The 25,296-nt window shown below is 51.7% G+C and overlaps 1 protein-coding gene across 2 annotated transcripts in view; it reads right to left on the reverse strand.

Annotated features, from left to right (window-relative positions):
- Window positions 1-25,296, reverse strand: part of LOC133352793 (homeobox protein Meis1-like) — a 236,557-nt gene that overhangs the window by 159,524 nt on the left and 51,737 nt on the right. For both annotated transcript variants that reach the window (XM_061568689.1, XM_061568690.1), the window contains exons 4-6: window positions 17,927-17,977; window positions 16,718-16,768; window positions 9,080-9,235 (exon numbers count right to left, since the gene is read on the reverse strand). In XM_061568689.1, coding sequence (XP_061424673.1) covers window positions 9,080-9,235; window positions 16,718-16,768; window positions 17,927-17,977 — 258 coding nt within the window. The remainder of the gene's footprint in view (window positions 1-9,079; window positions 9,236-16,717; window positions 16,769-17,926; window positions 17,978-25,296) is intronic.

Consider the following 25,296-nt stretch of genomic DNA (forward strand, 5'->3'; position numbering starts at 1 on the left):
GGCTGGCAGCAGAAATGCAGGGCTGCATCGGCATGCTCACGTACGCACACGGGCCTGTGTGTGTGTATGTGTATGTGTGCATTACACATACAAAGTGCTCGCAAAAAGCACTTGCCCCAACGGTATGTTAAGGCTATACGGGGGATCTTTGTCTTTGTTTTACGCACAGTGAGGGAAAAAAGTATTTGATCCCCTGCTGATGTTGTACGTTTGCCCACTGACAAAGAAATTATCAGTCTATAATTTTAACGGTAGGTTTATTTGAACAGTGAGAGACAGAATAACAACAACAAAATCTAGAAAAACGCATGTCAAAAATTGTATAAATTGATTTGCATTTTAATGAGGGAAATAAGTATTTGACTCCCTCTCAATCAGAAAGATTTCTGGCTCCCAGGTGTCTTTTATACAGGCAACGAGCTGAGATTAGGAGCAAACTCTTAAAGGGAGTGCTCATAATCTCAGCTTGTTACCTGTATAAAAGACACCTGTTCACATAAGCAACCAATCAATCAGATTCCAATCTCTCCACCATAGCCAAGACCAAACAGCTCTCCAAGGATGTCAGGGACAAGATTGTATACCTACACAAGGCTGGAATGGGCTACAAGACCAAGCAGCTTAGTGAGAAGGTGACAACAGTTGGTGCGATTATTCGCAAATGAAAGAAACACAAAACAACTGTCAATCTCCCTCGGCCTGGGGCTCCATGCGAGATCTCACCTCGTGGAGTTGCAATGATCATGAGAACGGTGAGGAATCAGCCCAGAATTACACGGGAGGATCTTGTCAATGATCTCAAGGCAGCTGGGACCATAGTCACCAATAAAACAGTTGGTAACACACTACGCCGTGAAGGACTGAAATCCTGCAGCGCCCGCAAGGCCCCCCTGCTCAAGAAAGCACATATATATGCCCGTCTGAAGTTTGCCATTGAACATCTGAATGATACAGAGGACAACTGAGTGAAAGTGTTGTGGTCAGATGAGACCAAAATGGAGCTCTTTGGCATCAACTCAACTCGCCGTGTTTGGAGGTGGAGGAATGCTGCCTATGACCCCAAGAACACCATCCCCACCGTCAAACATGGAGGTGTAAACATTATGCTTTGGGTGTGTTTTTCTGCTAAGGGGACAGGACAACTTCACCGCATCAAAGGGACGATGGACGGGGCTATGTACCGTCAAAGCTTGGGTGAGAACCTCCTTCCCTCAGCCAGGGCATTGAAAATGGGTCGTGGATTGGTATTCCAGCATGACAATGACACAAAACACACGGCCAAGGCAACAAAGAAGTGGCTCAAGAAGAAGCACATTAAGGTCCTGGAGTGGCCTAGCCAGTCTCCAGACCTTAATCCCATAGAAAATCTGTGGAGGGAGCTGAAGGTTCGAGTTGCCAAACGTCAGCCTCGAAACCTTAATGACTTGGAGAAGATCTGCAAAGAGGAGTGGGACAAAATCCCTCCTGATGGCCAACTACAAGAAACGTCTGACCTCTGTGATTGCCAACAAGGGTTTTGCCACCAAGTACTAAGTCATGTTTTGCAGAGGGGTCAAATACTTATTTCCCTCATTAAAATTCAAATAAATTTATAAAAATTTTGACATGCGTTTTTCTGGATTTTGTTGTTATTATTATGTCTCTCACTGTTCAAATAAACCTACCATTAAAATTATAGACTGATCATTTCTTTGTCAGTGGGCAAAGGTACAAAATCAGCAGGGGATAAAATACTTGTTTTCCCTCACTGTATATATAGTGTGGCGGTAAACATGCGACCCGAGTTCGATTCCCACTCACAGCCAACACTGGCGGCGATTATCTGAAACGGTTTTGGGCCTCCCCTAGGTCGACTTAGCCTCAAATGAGTACCTGGTGCGGTGTGTAAACATCGCCACTGGGGAGACAAAGGCGGTTGGGTGTGGTGCTGGCCACCCACCCCCTCATGTGCTTGCCCAAAAAGTCTGTTCAGGCTATACGGGGGATCTTTGCATTAGGTATACATGTGGGGGGAGGTAGTGGTGTGGTAAGTGCGCTGCACTCCAAACCCGGCTACCTGAGTTCGATTCCCGCTCTGAACCAACAACAGAGACGAATGGGTGAACTGTTCCTGGGCCTCCCCTAGGTCGACCCGGCATTGAATGGGTTCAGTATGTAAACATCAGCACCGGGAAGACAAAGGCGGCCGGGCGTGGTCTTGGACACCCACACCCTCGTGTGCAGTGCCGGCCTTCATAGGCGTTACTCGCTAACAGCACTTGCTCCAACCGTCTGTTAAAGGCTATACCGGGGATCTTTGTCTCTGTTACATTTACAGAAATGGGGGTGGGGCAAAGAGGGGATAATGGAGAGACAAAGGTGGCCGTGCCACCCACTGGCGCGCGGTACCGACCTTAATAGGTGCTCGCTAATTGCACTTGCCCCAATAGTCTATGAGATTTTACAAGGAGGGTCTTTGTCTTAGCATGTAAAGTGTGCAAACAGAGGACGCACGCACGCACATGAATATAAGAGTGACGGTGAAGAGGATTTCGCGATGGGAAGTGAAACTACTTAGAGCCCCAACATTTATAAATTACCTATTTAGCAATACCATCATTAATCATAATACTACATCATTAATCACAATACTACATCATTAATCAGAGATTTTTAACCAATGGGTATTGGCTCACTGCGTGTTAGACGCTATCAAATTAATTTGCCTTTCATGTTGTCATTATTAACGTAATTGCAACAAAAATAAAATAAAATAGGCCTAAGCCTGGCGTGACTGGGTTGGTTGGGTGCAATCTCACTGTGAAATCATTCACACTGGCTTTTAATGTAAGTATTGCCTTTGACTCATGATTACCTGTGCTTACCAATGAGAAAGTGGGAATGAGCGTTCGATTAATTTATTCGCGAATACATTTAACGGACGGAACATTTTGTGTGTGTGCTGACTCGAGACAGCCCCTCTGGAGGGAGTGCTAGAGCTCTAGAGATACCCTCTAGAGACAGCCACCCTTATAGCCCCTCCTGGTGGAGGCCCTGAAACCCTCCCGCTCTGGATCTCTAGACTCGAGGGTGCCTTGGCCTACTCTTCCACGCTGGCCAGAACACCTTGGAAGAGATAGGAAGTGGGCCACGCTTTGCACGCGACCTGCCCATCACTGACTAACCGTGGGTGGACAAGAGGCGGGGGGGGTGGTGTCACGAAGCTCGCGCCGTCGTTTCAACCGCCGTGCCGGGAGATCGTAACGGGCGACCCCTGGATTGCAATTCCCACATTGTGTCGACTATGACACCACGGCGGCAGCAACCCCCTTCAACAAGTCGGGAGTGTGCACGCGCTTCGCGAAGGCCCTGCGTGGGATATTGGATCAATTCCTTATTGAGTATTTTTGTTTACGTTTTCCTAATTATATTCCAATTGCAATTAGTGTCATCTCACGAGACGAAGAATCTTATTGAGCAATGTACTTTATTCACGGGAGGAGACACCGGAGTAGCCAGAAAAATATATATATATCGTGCATTCGAGGTTAATAACACTCCAAAAATCCACACATTAGTCCATATCCCGCTTTGCTGTACCGCTTGATACGGGCAAAGCGTGTGGCAAACGCGCACCAACCCAGCCACCAAGTCACCCGAGTGGTTGTGTGTGGCGTCACAGCCGCAGCTTCCCGTCAAATCGGCGGAGAAGACCTCCAAGAGATGACGCCCCCCTGTCCGACCGCAAAATTCTCACGCGCTGACCACTGCGACATTGCGGTGTCACGCGGCGCGCGGGGCAGCAGTGGCGCACGCTGCCCTACGAACCCGGCGACCCAAGTGCGAACCAACTGGTGCCTTGGGCCACCTGTTCACCAACAACCCGCGCCGACCAGATTGGTGAAGTAGGGTCGCACGGCACTCAGTGACCGTCAACGGCGGGGCGGGAGGCTTTCACGCAAGTGGCGGATGAGCACAGGGCTGTAAATGATCGTCGTCGTTATGGTTCAGTGCAATTTTCAACTGCAATCTCCACCGTTGTAGGATGCAAGATTTTGCGAGTTTAACCCCGTTGCATCCAATACTTGCAGGAAGATAAACACTTGCAACAAGACAAAAAAAGTCGTGTTAATGGTCGTGAGACCCGGTCATCACGTGATGCCAGTCAACATCCCACAGGGCGAGTTGGAATGTTCACTCACAACATCATCATCTATGCGGTCAGCATCATGCCCGGCCATCCTTTTTCTCCCCAGTGCCGATGTTGACACACCACACCAGGTGATAATATTTTTTAAGGTACAGATTTCCGCCACTGACGTTAGCCGTGGCCGAGAATCAAACTCAGGTGTTGTCGGATCCGCGCACAAACTGCTGCACCATCGCTCCCTCCATACATCACTTGCGCGTGTTGCGTGCGTGTGCACGGACCCAAACGTACACGTGAACGCTCGCATAGACATACACACACACACAGAGACAAACAACAGATCCACCCAGTTTCCCATGTAACACTCCACAAACCAATTTCCATCAAATCCCGTGGCGTGGCTCTTAATGAACGCATAATACAATGTTATTTAAAATCTTGATTTGGATCAAGAGGAGCAAAGGCGTAATGGCATGCAAATAGGACTCGGTAATAACCAGCGCTCACGCCGTGGGAATCGCGATTAGCCCGACTGCCTCGCCCCCCCCCCCCGCTCGAGGCCGTGTGGGGGGCACAGCCGGCAACGTGCCCCCTCGTTTCTACAGGTGGCCTCGCTGCGTTATCATCGCTGTCAACGTCACCAGCCTCAATCTACTGTTGGGTTAAAGCCTTTCTCATCGTGGTGGTGGCATCTCTGCTGCCGTGCATCCACTCCACCAGCGAATCTCTCTGGACCGCCACCACCGCGACCGCCACCACCACCACCGCCGCCGTCGTCGCTATCGTCGCTGTTGTGCGAGTATGAGTGTGCCGCCGCTTCTGAGAACCTGTGCGGTGTTATTTACGGCTCACATCGGTGATGAGTGACACCTTAGCCGATCTTGCCACACTCCTGCACTAACCAGCATGACACAGGATGGAGAGGCCTTCATCCGGCAGTGGATTGACAAAGGGCTGGTACGTTTCAAATATAAATTGTGCAGCGTATCCATTCATTTATCATCCATTTTCAATTCAATGTTACTGGACATTGCTTTGAGCTAGGGGTTCAGGAAGACTTCTTACACACACACGTGGTTGTGTGAAGATGTCTCCACGCGCGTCCCTGCCACGTGGTGGTGTTGGCTACGTGTGAAGCATCAGGACCTGAGAGGGTTCCGGATGCATCGCCAGTTTCTCGGCTGCGAGATCGTTTCAAATGATTCTGTCATGAACCGTTGAAGATCGCTTAAAGAATTTCGCTTAAAAAAAAAACCACACAAACGAACTTAAGCGTGCGCAGGGAGGACGTTTTCACCGAATCGCCTGGTAAAGTTCAATGAACTGTCCAATTATAATAATTTAACAACTGACAATAAATTTAACAACGGACACCCAGTGCCATGGGTAATTCGCAGCGCAGGTCTCAATCACCAACCTACAAAATGCACTTGAAGATGTGCATTCCTTTAAACAAAACCGTGTACAAAATGTGCATACTACGGGAGGATATATCAAAAGTAAATACCTCCAATGCCTGTCCTAATTTCATCGCTCCATTTGGCTGTCATCGTCTCTGTTGTGTCAGCAAAACATCTGGATTTTACTTTTCCCTCTTGACCGATGCGGTCTCTTTATCACCGGCCAACCCGTTCACATTTTCGCAGTCAGCCTGGGCCAATGAAAACCTGCGCAATTTCTTGTTGTTAAAGTTCACCACAGAGCACCGATTGCCGGATCTCGGGACGAATCAGCTCCTGCCAGCCAAACACAGACGCCAAATTCATGGGCTGTCCGGGAGAATCATGGACGGGTGGCAACCCTCGGCAACTGCGGCTGAGTCGCGTTGGCCACGTCGAAGGCAATAACCGGCGTCTCCCCGCTCCAAATGCCCATCGGGAACGACGGTGAGCGGCGTCTTTTCGCAACGTTTCGCTCCGAGTGTGCCCACGGTGCAAAAAAGCCGCCGTTGACATCCGCCAAAGCGGCGCTTGTTTTCAAGCGTCGCGGAGAGACGGTGGGGCCCGAGTTGACCCCTGACCGGCATTTCAACTCGGGCTCCCCCCCCCCCTTTCTGATTGTGAGGCGGTGACGCTCACCGCAATGCCCACCCTGGCTGGGATGACAAATCAAGCTTGCCGTAATTAAATATTAAACCCATTTAATCCGTCATCTCGTATACGACGCAGCTTGGAGGCGAGCATTGTTGGATTAAATAAGAGGCAGCGGGTGGGCCTCTGTTTTGAAATATTACTGGGGGGGGGGGGGGCGATGAGGGGGGGGGGGGGAAGGGGGGGGGGCAGCGGTGGGGGGCGGTTTACAAGGCTGTATTCCGCGCAACGAATCTATAATTCCGTCTGTGTGGCTAGTTCATTTCCAACAGGGTTCATTACTCAGCCGCCCAATGAGCAGACCTCCCAATATCGATGGTAATTATGGCAGTCATTAGAATATACAATTTCTCCTCGCTCTTTTTTTTTCTCCTCCTCTCTCCACCGTCTCGCAATTGTGTGCTTCTTAAAATGCGCGTATATTAATGCACCGTCGGCACGTCGGTTGCGCGACGGTTAGTAGGGCGGTGAACAAAAGAAATAAAATGCACCATCAATGTTATTGATTCGATATCGCAATTGTCCGATCGGACATGACCCCGATAGCGTTTAAAATTTCACATTCCACAGTGAGCGCTGGCAACTTGTGTCCACAAAGACAAATGTCCTCCATGCAGGGTTATAAACTGGCCAGAGCAAGCGGTTGTTTGCGAGTACCTATTAAGGTCGACGTGACACACAAGGACGCGGTGTGGCCTTTGCGGTGTGATCTTTGCATCGCCCAGTTCTAACAGTTTCTTCGCGCTAAATGTGCCATCTTCAGCTTTTGTAACGGTATGTTTGTGAGAAAGAGGGCTGGGAACAGAAGAAGAAAAAAAAACGTTCACAGACAGAGAGATGGCATGCGGGACAATGGCGAGTACAGCAGAGGACGCGTGGGTGAGAGGGGTGGATGAGTGGGGTGGGCATGAGGGGTGAGCGAGAGGGGTGAGCGAGAGGGGGGAGCGAGAGGGGTGAGCGAGTGGGGTGAGCGAGTGGGGTGAGCGAGTGGGGTGAGCGAGTGGGGTGAGCGAGAGGGGTGAGCGAGAGGGGTGAGCGAGAGGGGTGAGCGAGAGGGGTGAGCGAGAGGGGTGAGCGAGAGGGGTGAGCGAGCGGGGTGAGCGAGAGGGGTGAGCGAGAGAGGTGAGCCAGAGGGGTGAGCGAGAGGGGTGAGCGAGAGGGATGAGCGAGAGGGGTGAGCGAGAGGGGGGAGCGAGAGGGGGGAGCGAGTGGGGTGAGCCAGAGGGGTGAGCGAGAGGGGTGAGCGAGTGGGGTGAGCGATTGGGGTGAGCGAGAGGTGGGAGGGAGAGGGGGGAGGGAGAGGGGTGAGCGAGAGGGGTGAGCGAGAGGGGTGAGCGAGAGGGGGGAGCGAGTGGGGTGAGCCAGAGGGGGGAGCGAGAGGTGGGAGGGAGAGGGGTGAGCGAGAGGGGTGAGCGAGTGGTGGGAGGGAGAGGGGGGAGGGAGAGGGGTGAGCGAGTGGGGTGAGCGATTGGGGTGAGCGAGAGGTGGGAGGGAGAGGGGGAGGGAGAGGGGTGAGCGAGAGGGGTGAGCGAGAGGGGTGAGCAAACGGGGGGAGCGAGTGGGGGGAGTGAGCAGGGTAAGGGAGACAGGGAGAAACAGTGAGATGTGCCATACGGGCGCTGCATGTGGCCGTGCCAAGGTTTATATATAAACACAAACATAATCCTTGGAGATACAAAGGTAGGAGCAGTAGCAGATCTGGGGGTGGGGGGGATCTAAGCAGCCCACCCCTCCACATTGAGACCCCAAAAAATTGGTATTATATTGATAATTACCAGAGAAAATACTTTAATGTTCTATTATTATTATTAATGTAGGGCTCGATTCAAAAGGCTTAACATTTCACCCGCCCACCCCTCTCCCTGCTTGGAAGAGGTTTCTAGTGCGCCTCTGGGCAGGAGAGGCGCTGAGGTCGGCATCGCCACGCAGTGTGCGGCGCCTGCCTTAATAGGCGCTCGCTGACAGTGCCGCCCCAACAGTCCGTCGCACTGCGCAGGCGCTTCCTGTCACTTGAGTGTTCAAGCGGGGGGGGGGGGGGTGATCGAAACGTCCTTGTGCCTGGCGATTTGTTTGCATGCGTGTGTGCGTGATTGCGTCAAGCGAAACGTGAAAATATCAGAAAGGCCCAGGAAAAATATTGGGGCTGGTGAGGGGTGGGGGCGGTGGTGGAGTGGAGGTATCAGAAAGACAAGAAATGTGGAGAAATCCACACTCACCAGGCCTGGCTCCCAATGACTTACAGGTGTTCAATCAAACGATCACTTTGCAGGCGAAGCGATGATCGAGTGACAATAAGGAGCTCTGTGCTGTGTGACTGGTTTGAGAAGGCAGACCAGAGGTCCCAATTCGTGAAGCATTGTTGACTATCATTGCACCTTGACTTTGACTGTATCGAGGAGAAAATATGCCCCATTCGGCCATTTCAGTAATTCACGCAGGGCATTTTTTTTCCAATTGTCAGAGTGAACTCTTTGCTACGTCTCATTCTGCTCATATTGAACCAGTGCTGCTGGAAGTGAGCGTGTATGAGACTGTGTGAATGACAGAGTGTGGGGAGCGGCAGTGTAGCGGTTAGCGCAGCGCGTTAAGAACCCGGCGACCCGAGTTACATTCCCGCTCACTGGCCAACGCCAGTGACAATTCTCTCAACCGGTCCTGGGCCTCTCAGGGTGTAAGCCTCACCACTGGGAGAGACAAAGGCGGCCGGGCATGGTGCCGGCCGGGCGTGGTGCTGGCCACTCACCCCCAACAGTCGGTTCAGGCGATGCGGGGGATCTTTGAATTTGTGTGCGGTGCGCGTGTGTGAGTGCGAGAGAGAGCGTGTCCACGTGTGAGTGGGCGAGAGCGGGCGACGCTTCACCTGGTCTCCCGCATGGCTGCTCGGGGCGGGCAGGTCGTCCATGTCGCCCCTCCCGCCGCCCTCGCCCTCGCGCTCCTCGATCACGAGGTCGATGGGCATCTTGCCCTTGAGGCAGCTGATGTAGCGATGGCAGAAGTTGTCGCACAGCTCGTGAACCTGCGGGCGGCATCGCGAGGGGAAGGCTCGTAAGAGGACTGCGTCTAGCAGCAGCAGTGGAGACAAATCGAGGTCTTGAACTATTAAATTGTTTTATTTTACAAGGTAAGGCCGACTGAGCTGTGTGGCTCTTGTTCAGAAGCGACGTGGCCATCGCAAACGATAGCTCCACGAAGTGGCTCATCACGTGGACATTTATAACATTCAGATACTCTAAACGCATGATGTTCATTCGACATGTGGGAGGGGAAAACTGGAGGACCCGGAGAAAAATCAACGCGATCACGGGGAGAACACGCAAACTTCAAATATACAGGCGTCAGGGTCGGGATTGAACCCATGACCTCCTGCATACCAGGCGAGGTAGTTAACATCTCGCCACCGTGGAGCCCATACAAACGACACGCGCAAAGGGAATTCATTTTACGGTAAATACTGATCCCCCGAAAAGCTCGTATCACACTGCAATGATAACGGAAGACAAGTGGGATTGCGTTTTCAAATAAAACCCGAACACGCCGGGAGACAACGCGTGGAGCTTGCGAGCGCGAGGAGTAGCCACAGACTCGCCGTTTACGCTCGACTCTCACGCTCACAACGCACGCATCGAACCGCGCGTCCAAGAAGCATTTGCGATTGGAATACGTCGACTTGTATACTTTGCTCGGGGGGCCTCGATTCGCACGTGCTGATGTGTACGGTAACGTCGACGTGTATACGTCGATGGGGACATGTTGATGTGCTTGCGTTGTCATGCACCCAAGTTGATTCTACGTGACCCATGCAGCTGCTGGAGGAACTGCACTGCACAAAGAGAGAGAGAGAGCAAGCAAATCCTGAGCTGAGGTGGCGTGCTGGAAAATCGAAATAACTCACAAATGTGTCTTGTTAAGAAAACCTACGCGAGCATCATTTTGTAACCCTTTACAAAACCGCTTTTATCATAACATCTCCTCCCCGTGTACCGCCATGCAGTGAGTCGTTCTTTCTTTCATTCAATCGCCCTCGTCTCAACACAACAGGCCGCATGATTTACAGACAACGCGGTCGCGAGGGTTCCACAAGCGCTATTCAGGGGACATCCCGAGTCCACGGTGACACCGAATCGTGATGATTCCTTCAATCGCATGCGGCGGGCTTGGCATGCACCTCCGATTCGCACGGTTGGCTACGTACGGTGCGAAATAAGTTCAACATACATACACACTGATATACACTCTACTATACACTGCACACACTACGCTATACACTACACTACTATACACTTCTATACCTGGACACAACACCACTATATTACATTGAAAACTCATCTGTTCAGAACCGCTTCGTGTGTGTTTAGTTTGTTGTCTTTCCCCCGCACCTCTGATTAGCAGGGTTGTCTACGTACGGTGCAAAAGAAGTTCAACATACGCACTTGTGCCCCAATATTTTCATTCATAATTGACTTCTTTGAGGTCGGATCGCCGCGTCCGCAAGTTCGTCAGTTGCACCAGCGATGGCAGTGATGCCAATGGCCCCAGACGTCTGAGCCGCGCTCCATTCATGCAAAGTCGAGCCAATGCAATGATCGCTCGATGAATTGGGTGTCTACAAGCTGAAGTTAATCCACGGCCATGACATTTTTTGACCAAATACATCCATTCCCTCATTATTCACGATTTTGGCTATCCGCAAATGGCATCTTGGAACTCTATACGACTGCATCGAGAGAGAGAGAGCGAGAATGTGATGAGAAAAGTGATGAGAGAGAATGTGATGCGAGAAAATGATGATGAGATTTAGCGATGGGATAATTTTCACGTATTTAAAAGGTTATTTATAATTCATTAAAAAGATAGGTTTTCGTAGGCCAACATCATTATCCCCGAAATTGGCTTACTCACGAGCATCTCCGGAACGTATCCCTCGCGAATAACGAGGGAATACTTTAGAAGGCCCAAATAATTTACGCGCCGATTTTGAACGAGCCAAAACCTTTATTTGTTAAAGATTTTTTTTTTTTATGAAACGATGGTGAATGCTTTTAACGGTTGCTCAGTCTGGCACACTCCTCAAACACCAGGAAAGGCACCGCACTTTCTCCTCCGAAATTCGCATCGCACATGCAATTTATAAAAAAAAAACTAAAATCAGTATGACGCCACAGCTGTGAGCGTTACACTGCGCGTGTCTGTCACATTCAATCCCTATCAGTTGAATTTAATTGAACTTCAAATATTGACACTCATTTGAAGTCACAAATGTAAGTGCTGCAGAAGCTGATAATGCAAGAAATTGCATTATTTATATGAAATCCTTTTCATTTGACTCGAATTACCGCAGTTTTCATTTATTCTATGAACTTTTTTTCATATTTAACCATTTTTTTGTGTGTGAGTACAAATGGGTACATTTAAATGGTTTGTATCCATTTCGGTTTTACTTCACACAGATGTGTTCATGCCTGGCACTGATTTCCTTTGGTTAAATATGTTTTTGTACAGTGGAATAGAGGGATGCCACTAGGGCCGCCACCTTGACCACCTCTGACCAAACCTGGACACGTGTCTCAGTCAGCCTAGGCCAGGAGCCGAAAATCTGCAGCTTTTTAAGGACCACCATCTCGCATTCACATGCATTGCGGCTCTGGAAATTATTATGTTTTGAACCGAATAACAAAAGGCTCTTCTTGTTATTTTGGTTGCCAACCCCTGGCCTAGGCCTATCAACACCGTGCAGTAATCCTGTGATAACGTTCAACTCAACGCCACCAGATCTCGGTGCAAATCCATTACTGCTGCCACCCGAACACAGATGCCAATTCTCTGGACAAGTGGCGGCCCTGTATGAAGCACCTATGTGAGCCTGAAGAGGAACGAGGCAACAAGAGAGTCACGTTCGTCGTGGGTCCCTGCGTGACCACCGGGGATGGGCTTTGAGCACGCGGCCGTGAGCAGAAACAGTCGCTGCCGATTGGCCGATTACACAAGTCAAGCCTCGTCATTATCACTGGGCTTCCATTAAGAAACAGGAGAGAGAAAAGTCAATTGGTTAAAACAATTGACCTGCCATTGTTCACGTGCAAGTTGAGTCAATCACTAGTTTCCAGGAGGACATCCTGGCTCTAGCCGTATCTAAATCGGATGGAATCTCTCTCATGGAGATCATATGAACAGGAATGGACTAAAATATACAGGGCGTCTACATTTTTAACCCTGTTCGTGAGTAGAATGTCTTGTACGCATCGATATTTCCTCTAAGTTTAGGGCGCTCACTTGTCCTGCGTGTGAACAACAGTGAGCGCGTGAGGACACCGCGCCGGGCGATTGGCAAAGAATATCTCGCCTGCTAAGCATCAGGTCGCGGGTTCGATCCTGACCCTGACGCCTGCATATTTAGAGTTTGCGTGTCTCTCTCCCCGTGATCGTGTGGATGTTTTCACACAATAAGCCACTTCGTTGAGCTAGCATTTGTGGCGAGGTCACTTCTGAAAAGAGCTGAACAGGAATACCTCACACTTTCGTCTGGTTAGGGACCAGGGCATGGACGAATGTCAAAAATGGATGAATGTCAAAGGAGAGCCTTCATTTAGCCTTGCTCATTAAGTTTGACTATGTCAAGCTTATCTTGCAAATTGAGAACCTTATGGGTTATTTTAGCTTTACCATCACCACATTTAGAACCCATTATGAATATATTAAAGCACAAAAATAAGTATTTTACAGTAATTCACAAAAATAAGCACAGTATGAATACTGTACACGTGTTTTGTAATCACAAAATAACGACGAACACTGTAGTATTATACCGTTATCACAAAAAGAACTATGAATTGTTCACAGTATAATGCTCACCGAACGACTTAAATTCAAAGATTGAACGAAAAATATGGCGCGTGGCGCGAACGTCGTGGAAGGTTCTGGATGAAATCGGACAAAAGAGGAAAGCGCGTGGACCAAATTTTAAATGTGGTTAGAGTTTAAACGGCCGAAAGAGCGAAGTGACGAAAGTCAAGTGGACGAAAGTCAAGGCATCGTGAAAATTGCCACACACTACCAGCACGTGATGAGCGTCGCTCTATACGTGGAGGTGAGCACAGTTCCAACTGCCACGTTCACAGAATGACGGCGTTTAAAGTTTGATGCCGGACAAGGATTCTGAAAAGAAAACCAGGGTGCTTCTTCTACTGCTGCTGCTGCTGCTGCTGCTTCCACAAGCAACCTGTTCTACAGCGAGTGGTTGGCACAGTCGCGATTGGCGAGCGCTACAGCTGCAACTGACCGGTGACATTCACTCTCGTGCCACTTTCCCACCCCCAACTCCTTTGCGGTCTACGGAGACCGGGCGGGAGGGGGGGTGACGCAAGCAGCGGCAGCGGGAGGGGGTGAACGAAGTCGATGCACAAATAAAGTTGAAATCGAAATTTTTAGTCAAGGTTACGGAAAACTTAAATCTCTGTCAACTGTTCTGTTTTTGTTAAAAATATATATCCACGCCTGCTGTCTGCCGCATGTTTGGCACTCACCGAACTGCTTCGCTCGACTCTTAAGAAATTCAAGCTCTTTCATGCAAATGTCAGCCAAAATCCCAAAGCCAAACACGCGTCCCCACAAAGCCTTACAAAAGTAAATACGTAATGGTAACAGACTTCCGGTAACTTTGGTCATACTTACGAATGAGCTCGCCCATCTCAATGGGTTTCCCACTGGTTACGGACACGCGGAGTGTGTTTACACGCACGGTCACCGTTGCTGGTAGAGCCGTGGCCGCAACAAAGCGTCTCCACTGCGCCTGATGCAATCACATCCTGATTGATTTCACTATGATTTCTCTATCAACACTGATTCACAATAAAACATGACGTCTTGTTTTGTTAATGCAGTTATTGGTTGGTGCTTAAAAGTATGGTGAAAATAAAAGGGTTTATTTGGTCCAATTTTATGGAATGGGGCAGCGGGAGGGAGGGAGGACAAAGTAGTGACCGCATTCGTAAAATTCAGGGGGAGCGCCCCTCCCTGCCTCGGCTGAAGTTGAGGCTCCAACCGCCTTGGCTGCAGGACAACGTCTGCCTCTTGTCGTCCAAGCAGCGCGGGGATTTCAACACCGATGGCTCCGCGCCCGCCTAGCCCGCGGGCCTCTGCCGCACGCGCGAAGGACGCCGAGAGCGGCATCGGTGCAGAGCGGGAAGACGACGAGGGCCAAGGCGTGCGGGCACGACGAGACGGAGGGGCCGTGACATGCCCGCCAACAGGCAGGCTCGCGATGGCACGCAACGCGCGTGCGGGCCAACTCGGCGTGCAATTACGGGCGCAGCTCGCTCATGCATAGCATTACCCTCTGGGGAGACAGGCGGGGCGCAACTTTGAATAAACTTGCATAAAATAAAGACATCTGGAAAATCGACGTTGACAGTGCGGCGAGCGGGGTTAATGCGGGCCGCGCGTCCCGGGTGGCTTGGCGATGAAGCCGCTCGGCGCGAAATTCGGTTTTTTTTCTTCATCTTTTTTTTCTCCCTCGCTCGCGCAGACTTGGAAGCGGCGACGGAAAACCGAGGGCGCCCGACGCCACGCTTGGCTGGCGCCCAATAACACCGCGCGCGCGCGGCCGCTCAGCAAGCCCGGTCGATCGGTCGACGGCCCCCTTCAAAACTCGTAGCCAGGTTTGGAAGCCCCACCGAGAACGGCAAGCGGCCTCCCTCCTGCGAGCGCAGCCGGCGTGTCAAGAACCGAAGAATGGGAACGCGGGAGGGGGGGGGGTAGGAGGACGGCCTTCCACCACGCAAAACACCGCCGCCGCCGAGCGCGACCATGGTGAACGGCGAAGGAGGGACCGAGTCCTGCGATAGGGTCTCAGAATGTTCTGACCGCTGGCTCAAAACTAGCAAACCGATACGAATACCCGGGCACCTCCCCCACCGATGCCTTGTACGTATGTACGTTGAACTTCTTTCGCACCGTACAGAGCCATCCGTGCTCATCGGAGGTGCGGGGGACGGACAAAAATGTAAACACTAAAAAAATCTGTTCTGAATAAATTAGTTTTCAATCTAGATTTAAAAGTGCATAGTGGCTGCCGAATATCGGAAGAGCGTTCCAGACGGCCGCAAAAGCGCATGTGAGAGTGCTCGATGCGGTAGCCGTAACGTTGCGAGCGATACAACCGTTGCGCACGGTGGGGGGGATGGGGGGACATCCCATGGTGCGTGGGAAAATTGCCAGAAGTGGGGGGAGTGCAGTGAGGGTGGCAGAATTCGCCATGTGTGTGGTTTGTGTTTAAATTGGCGCGGGGGGGGCAACATGGGTGACGCGCGACGCTGCGGTGGCGGGGGACGTAACGCTGCGCTTGCGACGATTGTTTTGACACCGGATCCACGTAGACCGCAACTGTCCCAACACCTGCTGCTCCGGCCCCCGTCCGCCTCCATCACAGACGGCAAGCTCCCTCGCGTAAACAGTGACCCACGTGGCCTCGCACGCACACGCGGGCACGGCGGCGCGCAAATACCCGTACGCAGAAGATAAAAAGACGTTGCCAAAATCTTGCCAAGGGAACTGCTCTCCAAACCCACCGGTGTGCGCTGACACAAGAGTAGCTGGTGCCTCGCAAAACGCCCACCACACGTGGACAATGCCATTTCTTTGGCTGGGTGGTGGAGGGCCCTGACCACATACATTTGGCCAGATCATTGCGGCGCGACGGGCCTCATCCCAAAAATCGGTTATGAATAGTCCTTTTGTCTTCTTCATGTGCAAAGTATCTGTGATGGCATGAACCCCAGGACAGCAGCATGGAATGAGAGAGGACATCGCCACTTGAACACAAACAGCACTCGGCTCAGCCAATCGCTGCTTCTCAGCGCCTATTAAATGCATGACCAGCACCTTTATCTCTCGAGTGCTGATGTTCACACACGACACCTTGTGCTCATTTAAGGCTGAGTCAACCTAGAGAAGGTCCAAGGAATATTCAGATCGTGCACAACGGTTTTGTCATATTGCTGTTCCCCAACTGCCACGTCCCATTGGTTTTGATTCCACACGACACTCGCTTGCTTACGCGCTCATTCACGCAGTCGCCGTTCACTCGCTCGCGAACGTTTACTCCCACAATCACCCACTCGGAGACAAAGATCAGCGGCGGTGAGTTGATCGCCAACTCGCACTGCCGAGCAGGCTTGAAGTATCGTCACAAAGACAAAGATACACCGTATAGCCTTTTAACAGACTGGTTGGGCAAGTGCTGCTAGCGATCGCCTATAAAGGCCAACATGGCACACGAGGGGGTGGGTGGCCAGCACCACACAGGGCCGACTTTGTTTCCCATGTACTAACGTTGACACACTGCACCAGGTACTCATTTGCGGTTGAGTCGACCTAGGAGAGGCCCAGGACTAGTTCAGATATTCGTCACTGGGTTCTAAGTGCAACATGCTCAACGCTGCGCCACAGTTCCCCACGCTCACACACCTAATCACTCACTCACACAATCACTCACACAAAATACCTTCTCTAACTCCAGCAGGTGAAACCTCAGCACCTGGATCGCCTGAATCATCTGCACGGAGAAGGGAGGCACGAGGGTTAGCATCTCCCACCACCACCACCACACTAATCCGGCACATCTCAAGCGACCACAAAGAGGTTGCATGAATAGCAATGATAAGGATGTACATTTGATATTCGCGCCATTATTACAGTGCAGGGCTATCACGAGGGAAAGGACTGTGCTTCAAAGACGGGCACAGTCAGCCAGGACAGAGCGAGTGTCGCTCTGCGCGACCCCAATTGAGTAATTTGGGGTCATTGTTCAAATTCTGTAAATGTAGCCGCATCGCAGGCGGACAACGGCCTACTCGTTTCGAATTTACGCCAGGGGATCGTTAACGCCCCTTTGTGAAGCGGACGGCACGTATCTGCGTGGTTGGTACGCACCGCAGTAATGACCAGGGCAGCCTGTCATATTAGAACCGTGAACTCTAAACGCACACTTCGAAATGTGGAGGGGAGAGAGACACGCAAACACAAAATTTACTAGCAGGCGTCAGGATCAGGATTGAACCCACGACCTCCTGTATACCAGGCGAGGTAGTTAACATCTCGCCACCGTGGCATTTGACCAGTGGCACGCATCCCAAACTCGAGTGGCCGCGATGCCACGTGCATGGAAGTGGCTCACGATCATGAAGCGCTGCTGATAATGATAGCTCAACGAAGTGGCTTATCGCGCCGAGTATGGCTATGGGCCTACGGGCCGCTCCGACGTCGCGACGCGAACGCCACTCAGTCTGCGGGCTCCTGATGGTCTCGAGCAACTTTCGCGACCTCGGGCAGGATCTTGCTCAGCGTGCCCCCTACATCTGAGACGCAGAGGGGGTGGAGGCAGCCTCGGCGGGATTGAGCGAGGTTAACGGCGAGGGTTTGATGCTGAGAGAGATCCTACAGCGTGATTTACGCGGCTGGTCAGATGCATGGCTGTGGCCTACTTGTGAGTCAACGGTTAGGGATGAAACACATTTTAATATCCACTAAAACTGTTAAAATACGATTATGGCTACTGAGATCTGTTCATCAGTTTTCCTTTTCAATTCACAGCCAATGGTCAGTTCCTGAGCTGCGGATGCCCGGCAGTGCCACGATGTGCCCTTGTGCGTGCGCGCGTCTGCACGGTGCTGCCAGGCCGCCCCATGTGCACGTGACAGCCTCAGCTACTCACCAGATTGTCCAGCTCAGGGTTGGATGAGAAGAGCGGCTTCTCCGTACGTATCTGTACAAGCGCGCACAGAGACAAAGACAAAGATCCCCAATTTAGCCTCAACAGACCTTTGGGGCTGTTAGCGAGAAGCACCTAGGAGCCGTCCATGAATGACGTCACACATCTAGGGGGGGGTCAGACATTTGTAACGATGTGTGACGAGGAGGGGGGGTGAGAAATGTGACGTCACATGAAAATGCGCAACTTTAAATAAATATAGACAACACGTTCTACTTAATTAAATATACTTTTTAATAAATGTGTTCTCCTACAACATCAGAGTTCAGCGCCACATTAAATACGCACTATAATGACAATAGTTTAAAACGATTTGAAGCATGTTTTATTTTCAAAATGGAAATATGGTTTTGGGGGGGGGGGCAGAGCTTTGTGACGTCATAATTGAGGGGGGTCTGACTTTTTGTGACGCCGTGTGACGAGGGGGGGGGGGGTCAAAAATCGTCCAAAATCGCGTGACGTCATTTATGGACGGCCCCCAACCTGTAATGTCAGGATCAGAATATGCATTTATCCTGGAGGAATCCGATGAGCTTCACAGCTCTTTTCACAGACGTCCAAGTCGGTTCCCAGATGTCCAGCAGTGTGCATGGCGCGTGAGGTCAGCGAGCACTTTTACAAGTTACAAGACCGCCTTGCAAGAAATACGACGGTGGGCGAGGTGACCCATCGAGCAGAATCAGAATGTTTATTTATACTGGAAGATTCCGTAGATTGGGTCGCGAAAGCCGACGCGTTAAACTCAAAGATTCCGATGGAGCTATGCAGCTCTTTTTTTCACAGACGTCCAACAGGACAACGTAACATCAACAAACAATACAGAAATATAATAGAAGTGCGAAGCACAAGGAAGGTAAACAAATCACCCAAACACATACAAACTAAACCATCCTGCCAGCCGTGGGGCCACCCAAAGCCATGCTTGTACAGCGACTCCCCTACTTACGAACGAACCAGGGCATGTACTCTGTTCGTAAGTCGCGGAGTCTATGTGCCGCGATTTGAGTGTCGCGTTCAGGGGTCATCAAAACGACCCCCCTGGGGTGCGCAGGGTTTCGCGGAGCTTTTTCGGCTTGAGTTGTTCGGTGTCCGACGTTTCGCTCCACGTGCCGGGCGCTTCCTCGGGAACTGACCGCCGGGTGCCGCCCGACAAGCATGTGATCCTGATGGCGCTACCCCGGGTTACCAAATAATACAAAATGGGACGAGGCAATTAAATCTTGTATTTCTGGGACACTTTTTTGTCCAGGGGTGTACTTCACTCCGCGACTGGGGTACCAATCAATCCGAAATGAGTGCTACTCCGCAATGTCGACACGCAGCGAGGACGATTGCGCTGAAACCCTGTACACGACCATCAACAGACTAACAGTGACTGCATCACGAACATTATGCGAGAGCCGGGCTACAATGGTACCTCGGGCTACAATGGTACCCCGGGGTACAATGGTACCCCGGGCTACAATGGTACCTCGGGCTACAATGGTACCCCGGGGTACAACAACAATGGTACCCCGGGGTACAATGGTACCCCGGGGTACAACAACAATGGTACCTCGGGCTACAATGGTACCCCGGGCTACAATGGTACCCCGGGGTACAATGGTACCTCGGGCTACAATGGTACCCCGGGCTACAATGGTACCTCGGGCTACAATGGTACCCCGGGCTACAATGGTACCCCGGGCTACAATGGTACCTCGGGCTACAATGGTACCCGGGGTACAATGGTACCTCGGGCTACAATGGTACCCCGGGCTACAATGGTACCCCGGGCTACAATGGTACCCCGGGGTACAATGGTACCTCGGGCTACAATGGTACCCAGGGGTACAATGGTACCCCGGGGTACAATGGTACCTCGGGCCTACAATGGTACCCCGGGGCTACAACAATGGTACCCCGGGTACAATGGTACCTCGGGCTACAATGGTACCCGGCTACAATGGTACCGGCTACAATGGTACCCCGGGCTACAATGGTACCTCGGGCTACAATGGTACCCCGGGCTACAATGGTACCCCGGGCTACAATGGTACCCCGGGGTACAATGGTACCCCGGGGTACAATGGTACCTCGGGCTACAATGGTACCCCGGGGTACAATGGTACCCCGGGGTACAATGGTACCTCGGGCTACAATGGTACCCCGGGGTACAACAACAATGGTACCCCGGGGTACAATGGTACCTCGGGCTACAATGGTACCCCGGGGTACAATGGTACCCCGGGCTACAATGGTACCCGGGCTACAATGGTACCTCGGGCTACAATGACAATCATGAGAAAGCGGTCTCGTTTTTACACACTTTCATTTAACTCACTCTGTCTGTTGTTGTCAGAGGTGGGACAAAGTCATTGTTATGCAAGTCCAAGTCGAGTCTGAAGTCATCAAATTCATGACTCGAGTCTGACTCGAGTCCAAGTCACATGACTCGAGTCCACACCTCAGAGGTGGGACAAAGTCATTGTTATGCAAGTCCAAGTCGAGTCTGAAGTCATCAAATTCATGACTCGAGTCTGACTCGAGTCCAAGTCACATGACTCGAGTCCACACCTCTGGTTGTTGTTGTATCCTCAAATCTTGTAACTCATTTTAACCCACTTCCCAATGTGGTATCAACTGCAAACTTGGTATACTTATGTCATACTGATGACAATATTATATTCTATCATAAACAATGAAATATTTTTTACATGATATGTTTCGGCTTGGCTCTAATTGTGCACGGTCAACTGACGTTGCCTGTAATTGGCCACGGTCCCATACGTTATGGCAAGCTTCGGGGCCACATCATGGAGTCGTGGAGTTTTGCCATTACTAGTACATTTCATAAAAGCGTGCTTAAAAAAAGTTTTTTTAAATATTACATATTTTTACAAAAAAGAGTCCTCGCTTGCGCGCTTGCCTGCAAAATGGCGAAATCTGGGCAGAAGTCCGCTGCAACGGCGTAGTGCTCACCAGACTCAGCTCCCAGAGCCATGCCTCGTGTGTTCAGAGATACAAAACAAACCGCATCGCCAATCGAGCGCAGCAGATGAGTTCGATTCGCGCCGCGAGGAAGCTTTGCGAGGAGGCAGACGAGAGTCTGGTCGGAGACCTCAATGAGCCCCGTGGTCATCATCCTCCTCCCCTCCCCTCCGCACGGCTTCTTCACTCACAAGAGACACACCACGGTCGTGCGCTTGTTTGAAGGCCCTCTTTGCCGTGGCCAGCGGCAGGACGCCTTTGCAAGCGACGGAAAGAATAGAAAGTTGTACGCTGAACTTCTTTCGCACACGTACGGAGTCAACCCCGCAGGGATGTTCATACCACGATACGCAGACACACAATCACCGCGGTGTTGGCGAGGCGATGACATTCTCCCACGGACAATTATCTTGCACGGTATCCATGCCGGAGCCTTGCACCCCTCTACCGAAAGGCTTTCTCAGTAACCCTTTTGGGTTTGAGAACCGCAGCCTTAGAGCAATTAATTAAGACACGGAAAGAACGCGGTTGCACTACTTGAAGGGACACGTGCAGGGAAATGAGTTAACAGCGAGGTCACGGGCTCTTCTGTCGAGTACGTGAACTCACGAAACAACGACCACAAAGGTGCCTCGTATAGCCTTCACAGACTGTAGGGGCAAGTGCTGTTGGCAAGCACCTACGTAGGCCGGTGGGTGGCCAGCACCACGCCCGGCCGAAATTGTCTCCCCAGTGGCGATGTTTACACACCGCACCAGGTACTCATTTGAGGCTGAGTCGACCTAGGGGAGGTCCAGGACACATAGAACACACACACAGACACACACTCACAGACACTCACACAGACATTCACACTCACACACAGACATTCACACTCACACATAGACACACAAACAGACAGACACTCACACACAGACACACACACACACAGTCACTCACACACAAGCACACACACAGACACTCACACACAGACACAAAGATAAAGATCCCCCGTATAGCCTTAACAGACTGTAGGGGCAAGTGCTGTTAGCGAGCACCTATGAAGGCCAGAACGGTACACGAGGGGGTTGGGTGGCCAGCACCACGCCCGACCGCCTTTGTCTCCCCAGTGGCGATGTTTACACACCGCACCAGGTACTCATTTAAGGCTGAGTCGACCTAGGGGAGGCCCAGGACCGGTTCAGATAATCGTCACTGGTGTTAGCCGTGAGCGGGAATCGAACCCGGGTCGCCAGGTTCATAGCGCAGCGCGCTAACCGCTACACTACCGCTCCCCACTAGACACACACACAGACACACACACAGACACTCACACACAGACATTCACACTCACACACAGACATTCACACTCACACACAGACACACACTCACACACACCGACACACACACAGACAGACACACACACAGACACACACACTCACACACACAGCCACTCACACAAGCACACACACAGACACTCACACACAGACACTCACACACAGATACTCACACACAGACACTCACACGCAGACACACACTCACTCACACACACTCACACATTCTCACAGACAACAGCACACCGGTGGGGGGGGGGGGGAAATGCGATAACAGCAAATTCTGCTTTAATAAACGACCCCCCCACCTCGCGCGAGCCTTTATAGGGGCACCGCAGGCAAGCGGCGGAATAATTATAGCAAGCGCCATCACCTTAACGAGAGCTTGTTTAATCACAGCCTCCTCCCCCCTGCTGCTCCCTCAACCCCTTCGCGCCCACCGTCCCCCCTCCCCACCTTGCCCCCCACTCATGATGGGTGCCGCTGCACGAGGCTGCGGGGTCGGGGGGGGGGGAACCCGCAGCTCAGGTTGCCGCACGCGGGCGGAGTCTTTGCGGAACTGTTTCGCGACGCGACGGGTTTTGTACGTGACTCTGTGTGTGTCTGTGTGTGTGTGTCTGTGTGTGTGTCTGTGACTGCATATGTGTCTGTGTGCAACCCCCTACCTCCTCGCGGTGCTGGACGGGCAACGCTGCCGCGGGCAGTGCCGGGGGGGGAGGGCCAATTCCGATCAGCCTCTCCCTTCATGGAATCTCTGTCCACCCACAGTGGCTAAATGGGGGCTGTGGACGGGTGCGAGGGGCTGGTAACCCCTCCACCTTCAATAAATTACCACTAAACCACGAATACATATATGTAACTAATAAGCTTGTGCCGGAGGCCCCTGGGGGACAGGCGTCTATGACGTCTCCTGGCCAAACCCCATTTGGTGGAGCCAGGAGATTGAATCTTTACCCTCGGGGATCCTCCAGAAATAACGAAAAGCCACTTCGGATTGCCACGTGGAAAGTTCTAACGATCACTGTGGAGGAGAGGCTGCCACTCCTCTGTCGGGAGCTGGACCGGTACCGCCTGGATCTCTGTGGCATTCAGGAGGTCTGGTTGACCGGCTCTGGCTCCTGCTACCATGAGGGGTGGACAATCCTCTACTCGGGGCAGGAGACTGCCAAACAACAGGGTGTGGTTCTTCTTCTGAACAAAATAATTAAGGGGGCGTGGGAGCTTGGCGGTGAGGTGTGCGAAGCTGTAAGCCCCAGGCTACTTTGGGCTCACCTTCCTATCAACTGGAGGCGAGGAGTGGTGGTCATGGTTACTTATGCCTCTACTGAAGACGAACATCCGTGGAGGGATGCAGGCAAGGCCGATGAGTCAGATGCCTTCTATGACCTCCTGTCACAGGTGCTGGCTAAAGTGGCCCCTCGGGATAGAGTAATCTTGTTGGGTGATTTCAATGCCCGAGTTGATCATGATGCTGGCACCTGGTTTGAAGTGATTGGAAGGCATGGGCCCGATCAGCTCAATGATAACGGTAAAAGGCTGCTAGAATTGTGTGCAGCCCATGGGCTTGTAATTACCAACACGCTGTTCCGGCATCAGACCATCCACACAACATCATGGATGCATGCCGGGTCCAAGCAAGAACATCTGCTGGACTACACAGTGACGGATCAGCGGATGCGAGCCCATGTTTTTGACACCAGGACCTACCGTGGAGCTGATCTGCCCTCTGACCATCGACTTGTCATCTGTAAGATGCGCCTGCCATTCTTCCACTTCGGTGGTAGATGCAGACCCAGGACCCCATTCCAACCTAAGGTGGCCTGGTCTCAGCTAGCTGATGGAAGTTGTAAGCGATAATTTCATCATCGCTTGCAGCTGGGGTTGGCATCGTCCCCCACTCCTTCTGATGTTGAGGGTAAATGGGCGAGTTTTAGGACTGTGACTCATGCAGCTGCAATGGCTGCTTTGGGTACGCGGTCCAGACCTCCCCAGAGAGCCTGGCTGACAGAGGAGGTGTTCAGGATGGTTGAGAAAAAGCAACAGGCCCACTCTCATCGGCTACAGCATCCCACGTCAGAGAATGAGGAGGCTTACCGCAGCCTTCGCTCGGAGATTCGGAGAGCCGTGAGGCGCTGCAAGGATGGGTGGTGGTCGCGGGTTGCTGAGAAGATGGAGTCTGCCTCAGTGGCCCGTGATCACAAATCCATTTTTAATTCCATCAAAAAAGTAACCTGCAGCGCCACATCTATTATCATCATTAGGGGGAACAACGGTGATCCAATCTCCGACCCCCAGGAACAGGTTTGCAGATTTGCTGAGCATTTATGTGAGGTCCTGGGGGAGGGGAAATCCCTCGGACAGGAAAACATCATGGCACAAAGTGGGGATGACCCTGCTGAGGCTGCGGTGCCTCAAATATTGGAAGAAGTCACCCCCTGTGAGTGGCTGGCTGAGGTGCCATCTGTTGAGGAAGTACTGAAGGCAATCCTGAGTCTGAGACCAGGAAATGCACCGGGCAGAGATAATCTCCAAAGCGAAATGCTGAGGGAGGGTGGCGTTTGTGCACAGACTGCCCTACATGACATCATAACAACAGTCTGGACCACTGGATGGGTTCCTCAGGATTGGAATGATGCCCTGGTGGTCCCCCTTTTTAAGAAGGGGGACCGCACAGAGTGTAACAACTACAGGGGCATTTCACTCCTTAGTGTACCGGGAAAGGTCATGGCAAGGATTATTCAACATCGCCTTGCTAGGCACGCTGACGAGAGGCTTGCGGAGCCCCAATGCGGTTTCAGGAAAGGGCGGTCCTGCACAGATGCCATATTTTCTGTCCGTCTGCTACAGCAGAGGTGTAGGGAATTCCAACAAGACCTACATCTCTGCTTTATTGACCTGGTTAAGGCCTATGATACCATCAGTAGGCCTGGGCTCTGGGTTGTTCTTTGTGCTTTCGAAGTCCTTGACCCTCTGCTCACGATCATTAAGGACCTTCATGATGGTGAGCGGGCCTAGGTAAAACTACGTGGC

This window comes from Lethenteron reissneri, chromosome 41 (genome assembly GCF_015708825.2).
Source record: "Lethenteron reissneri isolate LAM-NWPU_2019-01 chromosome 41, ASM1570882v1, whole genome shotgun sequence".
In the NCBI taxonomy this organism is placed as follows: Eukaryota; Metazoa; Chordata; class Hyperoartia; order Petromyzontiformes; family Petromyzontidae; genus Lethenteron; species Lethenteron reissneri.